General features: G+C 40.4%; 1 protein-coding gene across 7 annotated transcripts in view; it reads left to right on the top strand.

The window, feature by feature from the left end:
- Positions 1-11,794, top strand: part of nav1a (neuron navigator 1a) — a 148,037-nt gene that overhangs the window by 37,632 nt on the left and 98,611 nt on the right. For all 7 annotated transcript variants that reach the window (XM_082144964.1, XM_082144968.1, XM_082144966.1 and 4 more), the window contains exon 4: positions 466-1,230. In XM_082144964.1, the coding sequence (XP_082001090.1) occupies positions 466-1,230 (765 nt within the window). The remainder of the gene's footprint in view (positions 1-465; positions 1,231-11,794) is intronic.

Raw genomic sequence — 11,794 nt, 5'->3', positions numbered from 1 at the left:
GGGAGGAGGAGGAGGGTGTGTGTGGTTGAATGAGTGCGGGGGAGCAAGGGGAGGACGTTCTGCGTCTGTCTTCCTCTGTCATTCTGCTGCTGCACAGCAAAGCAGCGAGAGCACTGCTGAGGGAGGAGAGTGAAAGAGAGAGAGAGAGAGAGAGAGAGAGAGAGAGAGTAAAGAGAGAGAAAATGAGTGACTGGGTAGCACTAGAGCAGCTGCAACTGAGGCAGTCTAACTGAGAGGACCCAGATGCTGGATTTACATGCTAAAGACACCAGCTACACACGGATTACCTCTTCAATACAGGATCTACTGACTGGTCTTTCTGTATGTGTTGTTGGAAAGCTAGTTCTACCTGCGATAAGGATTTGGCAGCAAGCGGCAGAGCTTGCAAACCTTGTACCTTGTCTCTTTTTTTGCTTGATTGTAAAACCCTTTGACTCACTGATGCTTTTACATGGTTTCACGCAGGAGGAATGCTTGGGGGTAGCCCAAGAGGACAAGGAGTAGATCTGGAGACTGAGGCTGACAAAACCTCCAAAGCCAAGACCCCTCAGGGCCAGGCGGGTGCCAAAGGAGTTGGGGGCATGGCTGCGAAAAGGGGCAAGTCAGGGCTCCCACAGGCTACTCCTCGGGCTGAGCTAAAGGTCTACCGAGCAGGAAACTCTGAGGGTCGTCTTCCAGTTCCTAGCAACCTGCGCAAACAAAAGTCCTTGACCAATCTATGCGTGCTTACGGACGCTGAGAAGAAGATGCACCTGTACCAGCCCAAGTGGTCGGATGACATGGAAAAACCTGGGGCAGGTCAGAACAAGTCAGGAAAGCTCAAAGATGCCGGAGGGGGTACTGGCAAGGGTATCCCTCTTTCCAAAAACCTTTCCAAGTCGGAACATTCACTATTTCTAGGAAAGCCCAAACCCTTTAACCCACCTTCCAAGCTGGGGAAACCTAGTCGGATACCTAAGGGTCCTTATGCTGAGGTCAAACCCATCAGCAAAGCTCAAGATCTGGCAGATGATAGCAAGTCGGATGATGAGATCTTGTCCAGCAAGGCTAAGGCTAATGGTAAGAAATCTGTAAATGGCACTTCGGGAGCAGCCACACCAGGTGGAGGTGGAGGGGGCAAAGATGCACCAGAACCAGAGGAAGGAGACAAGACCTTCCTAAAGGTGGACCCTGAACTGGTTGTAACGGTACTTGGGGACCTGGAGCAGCTTCTCTTCAGTCAGATGTTGGGTAAGTAATAATAAGATCCACTAATCCGCTTGCAATGCTGAGGAATGAGCAATGCTGCCTGGCTGACGGATCCAGCATCACCTCTATAGCTCAACCCAGCCCTGCTCTTGCTTAGCAACCACCTCGCTTTCTGTTTCTTATTCATCCTGTGCTGCTCACATAACTATGCACATTTTCTTTATTCATACATCTATTCTTGGCTCAAAGCTGCAACTGCATGTTAGTGATTTTGATTGTTGCATTTCAAACACTGTGTGGTTCCATTGAACAATCGCTGCATCCCTTTTTGTTTACATTGCAAGCTCATGCCTTGCATTTGTGCACGTATTGGATGAGACCAATCTGCACTCCAATCGGGGGGTAGGGGTTGATCAAGGGGTATATATGCCTTACCATTGTAGTAGAGTTGACGTACTGCCCTAATCTTCAGAATGTGCATCCTTAGCTGCTGGTTTGGACGACTACATTGATTTATTATTGTTATTTTTGCAGATATTTTACCAATTCTACATCAATGATAAGCCTCAGTTCAGCACACATCATTGTAAATAATGTAAACAAACTAACACTAGAAACAGTTCAGTAAATGATGCTTGATGTCATTGTGGGAACTTAAAAATAAACCTCGCTCGTTTGAATTGCTTTCAAGTCATGGTGGGCAACATATTTAGCCTTGCCGCTGGTGCCATTGATCTCTGGGGCAGTTGACAGATGGTCCCCCTCTATTTTCCTCTCTCCCCTTCCCTCTCCCTCTTTCTGTTACCGGGGTACTTCAAAAGAGAATAATAGGGATGTCACACTCTTTGAGAAGGTCAGTATCTCAGAATGAGATGGCAACGACACATGGACATTGTGCATTTTGTTTTTATTTAAGAATACATTAACAGTGCGGTGACTTATTAGCTATTTACCTTTGCACTCAGCTATTGTTTAGTCATCTTCCCTTGCTAGGTAGTCACATGATACTTTAATATTTAACATGGTAAGTGATGATTTGAGTGTGATCAGCAATTAGAAATTCTCTCTCAACAATCTGACACTGAACACTAGTCTAAATTCTAAGGTAGTGCCTCAGTGTATGGCTTTTTAAATGTTAGAGCAGCCAAAAAATATGTGGTGTGAAGTGAATCCATTGAGTTGAGATATGAGAAAATGGAATTCAGTCTATTAGCTATACTCATTTCCCTTCCTTCCCTGGAGCTTATTTTGACCTTGCCGCTCGACACCTGCTGAGGGATGGGGGTGGGTGGAATTGGGAAAAAAATGGTCTTATATTGTACAGCTGATCCGGATTTGATATTCTTTTCAACATCTTGACCTCCGTACATTACTGTTGATTCCTTTAGCTTGTGCTGCACACCAAGGTCAGCTGTGAAAGAAAAGGTTCAAAGCTTCCCTCTGGGGTTTGAAACATGCATGTGTGACTGACTGCATTAGTATTGCTTGGCTACTGCTTCTGCTTTTGACTCCACAAAACTCAATTTCACAAGGCACCATGCCTCCAAGTGTTGTTGTGAAACTGGTTGTTGTGAGGGATTCTTTATTGCAATCACAATATGAAGTACTGCCCAATACAAAATAAATTCTTTATGTTTTATTTTGGCTATTTTTACAGTTTTAATGATAGCTATCTGGTAGGAGATGAGACAGGAAACAACAGAAAGAAGGTGGGGGAAGATAGGTGATGCGAGGTCATGTCTGCATAAGCAGCACCGTAATTGGTCGAAATATGAGCGCTGCCCACCAAGCAACATCTTTGATACAATTCAAAATAGTTTGATCAGTATAACTGGCAAGTCAAGCCAACACTTTATAATTATGTAAATTCGGTCTCCAGTTGGAAATATGGAAATATTCTGCTTAAGTGCTTAGATGCCTTTGGTATAAGACAGTGATAATTGGGAGCCACCAGTGGAGGATTAAGAGAATCACTACTAAGATCAGATGGAAAACCGAAACATGTCTTCTAAATACTTAAGGAATGAATGAATGAGGCATTTATATAGCGCTTTTATATGTACTACTGTACCCCCAAAGTGCTTTACAATCATATCAGGGAATCTCTCCTCAACCACCACCATAAGGAACTTGACAGATGCTTCTTACTTCTTACAGATGCTTTATCAAACCAAATATCCTACTGTGTAGGAAAGCTTTTGAATTTGAGGATTAATGGCACATGAAGATAATGAAGACTTAGGTTACAAAAAAAAAAAATTTACCAATAATATGCCCCTGTAAATTATTTTAACAATCCAGTAAAATCCTGATGAATAAAACCAAAGCCCCACCCTCCATTATTTTGCATTGAATATTCAGTTTCGCTCGAAAATGTTTGCTAAATAATACAGAAGTTAATTTTGTTTTAACTTGTATGTAGTTTTAAGCCGCATTATATACACTAGATTAGATTGTTATTACATTATTATTACATTATTGTTACATATTACATTATTATTAATTTAATGAGACAATATATTCTCAGTGTCTCATTCTGCTATTGAAGTGTGTGTCTGAGAGCTGAGAGCCTCTTACCAGGGGCACTTTATTGCTATCTTTTTCTTCATCATCATTTCCATCTCTGCCTGGCTTGAGATCTGGGTTGCAGAAGCACTAGACTGGACATGATTGCTGCTGACAGCCACATTCAGGGTGAGGCTACTGTGCTTGTACTGATCTACAAAATAAAGTAGAAAAGTCGAACTTTTAGAGCAGCTAATTTATAATGATACAATGAAACAATACATTTATCTCAGTTTCGTGTTAAGACTGCAGTCAATCTAATCCATTTCCTCTAGGACAAGGCACAATGACCTGGAAGCATTTCGTAAGTCATGGCACAGGATTTCCTCATTTCCTGAATGTGATATTGTTGGGCTGTTATGCACGATAAATGTGTGTCCACGTTAAATTGGCTGTAGACCGGTGCATTGGGCAGTTAGAGAAATGATAATGTACAGGAAATGGGTTTGTTAATTCAAGCAGCCCCTTTTAAAAGGAAACCATCACTAATATGCAGTGGTTTTGCTGTGCATATTATGTTTTCCTGAGCATGAGCAAGCCAGGAAATTGTCGAAAGGGTTAAAGTCAAACTGACTGACATCCCAGCATGCTGCAGGCCTCCTCTTCACAGTGTGCATGATTTCATTTCAACCAGGTCTGGTTGTGTAAGAGCTGATCTCAAGGGAAACCACAGACATACAGCTATGTATGCAGCTTTTATTTAAATGTATAAAGGAAGGTGTATATTTTATTTGTGGTGGTCATCATTAGTTCTCTGTTCCCGAACCTAGTGACCTCCCTACGTAGGCAGCAATTTTAGGCATCATAGTCACTGGACCAACACCAACGTTTTAAAAGGTAGGCAGCATAATTATACCTTCAAGATACTGTTTTAGTAAACTTATAATGACACTTAACATATATCCTTCGTGGAGAAGGCAATACCAACATTTGAACCAGCATTGCAACAAGCTCAGTATATACTGTGTGTATGCAATTCAAATCAAATGCCTACAAGTATAATAATGCAGGTATAATATATTAAAGTGGTACACTTTTTTACTTTGTATAAGGTGAGTTGATTCTGCTGTGTGCGTCATGTGTGGTACTTGGAGTCGGAGTCGCATAAATATAAGACTGAGGTAATGTTTGTGCTAACAAAATTATAGTGCTGTAACAATGTATAGATACAGTATATACAATATAATTGAACATAACTTTTTTTGTCTGTTGACCAAAACATGGTTCTGATGACCAGATTGCACTTAATAGCAAAACATGGTAAGAACAGGAATTGAAAGAGGAACCACAAATAAAGGTCAAGTTTTGGTTCGACAAACTCTGTTTACATGGAAACACGTACAACCTGACCGTCTCCATTTTGTGAGCACTGAGTCGATGACTTGTGTTCTGTTTTGACGGCCAACAGATTCATAATGTGATTACTGTCATGACCAACATCTCCATGCCTCAGCATGCTGCGTGCAACTAATGCAATCTACAGTAAGTCCCAATCGAATTTCTGCACGTCTGCAAAACGGAGGAGTGGAAATAATCTGCTTATTTATGCAAGCATGCAACATGGAAATAATGTTTGTTTATCTCTTAAAACATTAAGGAATATTTGTTTTGTCCATGTATTTGCAGTTTCAGCCTGTTCAGAACAGACTGAGTTTTAGTCGTCAACAAACTAGAGCTGGAAGCAGCCCTATATTTAAGCAAAGTAAAATAACTCTCAAAAGAGCAATACTTTCCAGGACATTTCCATGTAAAATAGTCAACTCTTGGTTGGATTCACATATTTAGCCTGTTTTATGTCAGTTAAGTGAGAGCTGTTTTGTGGGTCTTGCTCAAATGTCCAGTTATTTTTCAAGTCAAGTGGTGGTTTATGTGCAGTAGTTGCACAGTCCTGTTTTTGAAGGCCTTAATTGTTTTGCGGTTGAGACGGCCCCCACCATTACAGCTTTTTTTCAGTCGTTAGAAAACACCACATAAACAGCATTACGTTTTCCTGTCGTATATCCTGGAGGTTGGCTGCTTAAAACACTCGTGGGGAAATGATTGTGTAAGCTTTTCTCAGTTTTATGTGAGGACATATCTTGGGTTCGCCTGGGTGAATATAGGGCAAGAAATCAACTCTTTTCCCAGTAATCACTAATTGTGACTAAAGTTATCATTGCTTTAGTATTATAGATAACAAGCCCAGGCAATGAAACTTGAGGTGACTATTTGTGTGCTGTTTTACTTGTATCCAAACAAACTCTACTGTATTTTTGTCACATTGCCAATGGTCTCTATAGCTAATATCGCCCCAAATCTGTTGAAAATGATTTACTTCAGATCAACTGTGAATGGCCCATTAAGCAATAGCTGCCAATGTATTAAACTATACAGTGAGGCCGCTCAAATTCTTTAAAAACTCCACTGGTCTAGAGTAAACACTTACATGCTAAGAGAATGAGATTGTTGGTTTTTGTCACAGATGTGCTGTTTGTCAATGGCAATAAAGCCATTATAAATTCAAATATCCCAATGTCTCTCTTTACTCCATTAACAATGGTTTTAGCAAAACGATGGCTGTTTTGGCACTCAGGTGACAAACAAAGTCATAGTTCAATCAGGCATGCATGGTTGGTCAGATTTAGAACTGGTTCACCTTAAATCCATGATTATTGTAAATTATAAAGTTCCAAGCCTGTTTAATCAATGACCCTGTTCAATCAAAGTGACTCATCTTGTCATGGTCTCCCCTACATACAGTAGGAGTATTTTAGAATTTCTTAAATCATTCAGAATAATAGGTAATTTACTTTTGTGTCTTCTCTGCTGAATACAACTCTGTATGCGTACTATGCATTCAAATATTCTTCTTAGCTGCTTTCAGACAGATCTTCTCATCTTTGCTTTAAGAAGAAGACTGGAGAGTCCTTGTTAAAAGCAATAATTTCGCCCCAAAGCGGAAAGAAGCGGTTGATCTCGTGTTCCCTCCACACATGGTCTCCTGTTCCACAGCTGGTCTCTTTGACCCTACATGGTGTGATGGGATCACTTTAGCCTGAAGTCATTTCAGAGTTATGATGTTTTTGTTTGTCATACAGCATTGCACCACCTCTTGCCTCCTTGAGCTTCAGAAGAAATTGAGCAACACTTGTGTTCAATCTTTGGCAAGAAAACATTGTTCCATATGGACCTCTTTTTACGACTCTGTCTTCATTGAAAATGTGTCCGCTGGTCGTAGTAATTGGGCACAACAACAGCTAGGTTGGACCTCCTTAAGTCTTGAGAGGCTTGCAAGAGATGCAGCTGTGGTGTTGGAGGTTTCTCTGTGCCAGTCAGTTTACAAACCCTGCAGTTGTTTGGGCATCACTCCCACTTCACTCTTCCCTGCCCTTGGGCATGTAGGGATTCTTCACAAAACATGACTGCTTCTGGTAAGTTGTGAGTGGTGTGGAATAAGCTTTCCCTGAGGGGGAATTTTTTTTAAGTTCACTTTCAACTGTTCCACTGAGCAGGAAGATATTTTAGCATAACCAGAATCATGATTATGTCAAGTAATGGTCTTTGGAAATGAATGCCTTTTTTTTTTACAATGCAAGTGAATTGACCCTATACATGTAAAAATACTGTTTCAGTATTATCGACACAAGACATATGCAATGTGATTTACCATGGAAAAAAGATGTGTACAAACCTTTTCTGAGTAAATTGGTATTTCACAACTTTGTTTCCATGACCCTAAAACAACTGATCATTTAAAGAGCCAATTTGGCCCCATTCACTTGCACTTTCACTTCTAAATGCCTCAGAATAACCAGTTTTTTAATGGAAATTGAAAATTGTTCTGTGGAAATCAACATTGTCACAAATGCTGTCAAATGAGCTTGACAGCATGAACCGGCAATATTCTTTAAGTGTCACAGTTTGAAATATTTTTATGACTACAAGCTACCACAGTAACATATTGTCAACAGATTACTGCAGTCCTCTGAGAGCTAAACGACTTAAAATAAATTTAAAAAGGAGATTTCTCTTTACCATGTCAGATACATTCATGAATAGGAAGCCATCTTTTCCAATCGTCACAATAAGAAAGACATTAAGTTTGACATTGTGTCCAATAGGGTGGATGTAGTGTTGTAGTCTGGCTTTATTGTGTTTAAATGTCACTACAATTTTCCCAGCCTTGGTGTTGTGAGAAATATTTCCCTTTGCTTTTCTTTCTTGGCTGAATATCTCTGAACTTCAAATCAGATTCGTCATGGCAGTAGGTCTTTTTTTTTGGCGACTATTTCATTCGAATTTCTCAGCTGTTCTAATTCAGTTCAGCCTCTTGTATGATTTTGCAAAAAAAGTGTCATGGGATTGCAACATGAGTGAGGCAAGATAAGGAAGTCTTATAATACTTTCTGGAAACAACACCAGCATTATAAGACCAGAGCATCACCGTTTTCTTCCTCTGTAGTTATCCCCCAAGGATATTATTGTGATTTTGTGCGGATATGCCAGTCTGTCTTCTCATTTCCCGTGGTGTGTCTTCTACCATTTGGCTGAAGCGTCTGCAGGACACTCTATTGTTATTTAAGAGTCCCTTCATTGACCAGATGCTGTGTGCTTGCGTGTGTACATGTCTTCCTGTTTTCATGTTGTCGAGGTCACCACTTTGTCTCCAAGCACCCTGACTGGAGTAAAGGATTAGAGTTGAAAAACACAGACACAGAGTCATAGGCTAAACTAGAAATGAAACAAACTTGTGGTGGAGGAGCGGGTAACTATATAATATCCCCTAGACCACAAATGAGTCTGAAATGAATTCCTACTCAGAGTAATTTAAGAGTATCGCAGTGTATTGTTAATAAAAGATTAGCCAGTTTGTCAAAGTAGTGAAAAATGTTTCTCTGGCACAATGCTAGGCCATTAAACTACATTAACATCCCTATGGGATTCATTTGGCCTTATTTAGATCCCTGTCACCTAGCATACCTTAATTAACCAATTAAACATCATCTGTTCCTCGGCGCTGGTAATAAAACATGGAAAATTAAAATTATTATGGATGGAAATCGACCATCATTTGTAAAATACCAATGAATCCAACAAGAGCGCCAGTGCTGTGCTTTGTTTTACACTGTTCACTTTCCAGACAAGACCTTTTAGAAAAGTAGTGCAGTTCTGCCAAAAAATTGTCTTCAGAGCTGTTAGCACTCTCTGACATCCATTTAGTTTGTCCATTTCACTTACTGCTCTCACAGCATTCTCAGAAAGCCCAAAGATGGTTCCAGTAAGCATCGGTCTACACCCTATTAGCTTCTCTATTGACAGGCTATGCGTCAGCTACTCATTAGGAAGACACTCTCAGTCTTTTAAGCTGTTGAGACCATGTGGCAGCCTTGGGTTTAGATGGTTGTATTTCAGAGATGAAAACGTTTCACAGTCTTGTGTTTAGATGTTGTAATATTGGGTTCGACACTCTGCAACAATGTCTTGGAAGTTCTGCAGGATATTTCAGTTACTGGAACTGTGATTCCCTCAGTTGGATTCTCACCTCTTCAGGAGACTCTAGAGGTCCATGGATTTGGAGCAGATCCAGAAGATGTTGTCATTAGGGTTAGCATGCATGACTTACTACTTTTCATTAAGATATGTGATCTGATCTAACTGACTCTGTGTGAGTCGTCTTCTCAAAATCTCAACATTTTGGTGTTGAGAGGATTATTAAACCAGGAAACTGTATTTAAATGGCATCTAGCCATCTGTTGGACAGTTATCTATTGCATGTCCCAAATCTTTTCTAAACAATAAAGACCATGAAATCACAATCCAAGTTCTAGAGCCACTTCTGAGGGCCCTATAAATCCCAATTATACGCCAACTGTAATTATGGGATTACTGTTAATCTTTCATCCTGTGATAAACGGTCATTTTTAAACCCCTTTAAATGAGGTGTGACTTTGCCAGTGCAAGCATTTGACAAGTTCTTTATGTGGGTTTAGAAAGTATCCCATTAGAATGCAACACACTTTACAGCCTTTCTTTTATTGTGTTCTCTTTTGAGCTAAATATACGTACAGTAGAGTCCTCCCATTCCTTTGGAAGCTTCCATTCTCCCAGTGCTTTGTCGTCACAGTATATTATTGTAACACACCAACTAAGCTACTGTTGGTTCTCTGTTTGTCGGCCTGAAGCCACTTTTTGTTTCAAAGCATGTACCATTAGAATTCTCCCAGTGTCTCTGCTTTTCCCCGGACAGTCTTGAATCAACTTGTATACCCCTGAATAGGCAGAGAAAAGAGAACGACTGAATTGGTAGCGGCTGCTTTCAACTCTTTCTCTTAGCACCCCATCACAAGTAGATGAGGGTGTAAAGAGGGGGAGGCAGGTGTACTGCAGTCCCCCCATCCACATTTAACCAGCTAGCCTTGATTCATTAGCTTTCCCCCTGAGAATGTGTTTGCGACGGGGGGAGAAATTTGCATCCCTAATTTCCTCATTCCCTCACCCCGGCTGCAGCTGGGTCCTCTGGGCCTGAGCCGATTTGGAAAACAGGAAGTCTAATGGTCTTGGACCTTTCCGTCAACCTTACCCCATGTAGTGGGGAGGCTTTAATTACCATAAACGAGAGCTGTGCTTAACAACTGCGTGGAATTGATTAGATGCAGCAGTGGGATTGGGGGTAGGAGGCCCCCTCCTTCTACAGTGGCTAATGTCTTTTGTTTCAGGATGTAGTATGTTATACATTCCTTTTTGGGATCCAAGACATTTGCATCAAGAAAGGGCACCAGTTAAAGCTGAAGCTTGTGAGAAATGCTTAATAATTATTTAATGCTTTTCAGTCTGCTCTGCAAGTCATGTGACTTAAGATCAAAGGTAATTTCTGCCGGTTGCATGACTGAACATGGACAAAGAAGATTTTTTACAGAGCTTCTCATGCAACTTCCATTGGCATTAAAGAAAGCCCATGTAACATAACTTTCAAAATGAGATCAGTGGTAGTTGGAAATATTTTGCGTACAATAGTCTTTATCTGTTACTAACAGTTCAGCTGTTATTATTATAGATACCTTCTCATCAATAGACATTTCATGTTTTGAGTTATTTCAAATTCATATTGATTCAGATGTGACTGAAAATGGTGATATCTGGGTGCTGAGTTATTTATTTTGCAAGTCGTCTGTTCATTTGACAGTGACTGCGTGGCAGGAAGTTCCTCTCATTTTATTTTGACTATTGATTATTTTCTAATCTAAATTTTAAAGGAAGCACTGCTTTTCTTGCCCTCTCAGAGAAAACACCTCTAATTAAGACATAAATAACAATGTTGCTTGTTATACTCTAATAAACTCTGGAAAAAGCTACAAAACCCCCCAATGTTTTTCTGTAGCTAGTTTTGGTTGCCCTGCTGGTACTTTCATTGGGGTGAAGGTAGAGAGGGACGGATTTAAATCAAGCACAAATGAAATGAACTGTCCTAGAGTGGTCAATTCAAGTGTGTCTAATATGATTTTAACTACTACTGCTCAGTGAATGAATGTGACTCTTGGGCATTTTGGATGGAGTGCCAATCTTTAAAGCATGGATTCATCCAAGCTTAAGAGGCAAGAGCCCAAGCATGTGTGCCATCTAGTGTAGGGTTGAAGACATGGTAACCAAGCAATAGTGGGAGTCTAAACTGTCATCAACATTTACATCTGTTTTATCAGTGGTCATATGAAGCGATTTGAATATATATTTTCTGAATTATATATGAGTTTTGTTTACTTGTGCAAAACATGCACCAGGATGTTAGAGTGCTTTGGATGGTTGACAAGGTATTGCAATGCAGTTCCTAATGTATGCTGGGTGGTTGTTAGGCTGCCAAGTTGTTGTTTGGGATGGTTGCCAGGATGTTGCTATGCAGTTGCTATGGTGTTCTTGTGGCTGCTAGAGTGTTGCTACATGGTTATTAGAGTGTTCTGAGTTATTGCCAAGCGAGTCTATGATGTTCAGAGTAGTTGCTAGGGTGTTGCAAAGGCATGGTGGTTGCTAGGTGGTTGTTAATGTTTTCAAGGTGGTTGCTAGGACATTG

Source organism: Leuciscus leuciscus, assembly GCF_965113295.1.
Source record: "Leuciscus leuciscus genome assembly, chromosome: 18".
In the NCBI taxonomy this organism is placed as follows: Eukaryota; Metazoa; Chordata; class Actinopteri; order Cypriniformes; family Leuciscidae; genus Leuciscus; species Leuciscus leuciscus.
Note: the sequence above shows the minus strand (reverse complement) of the source record. Positions and strands in the feature narration are given on the sequence as shown.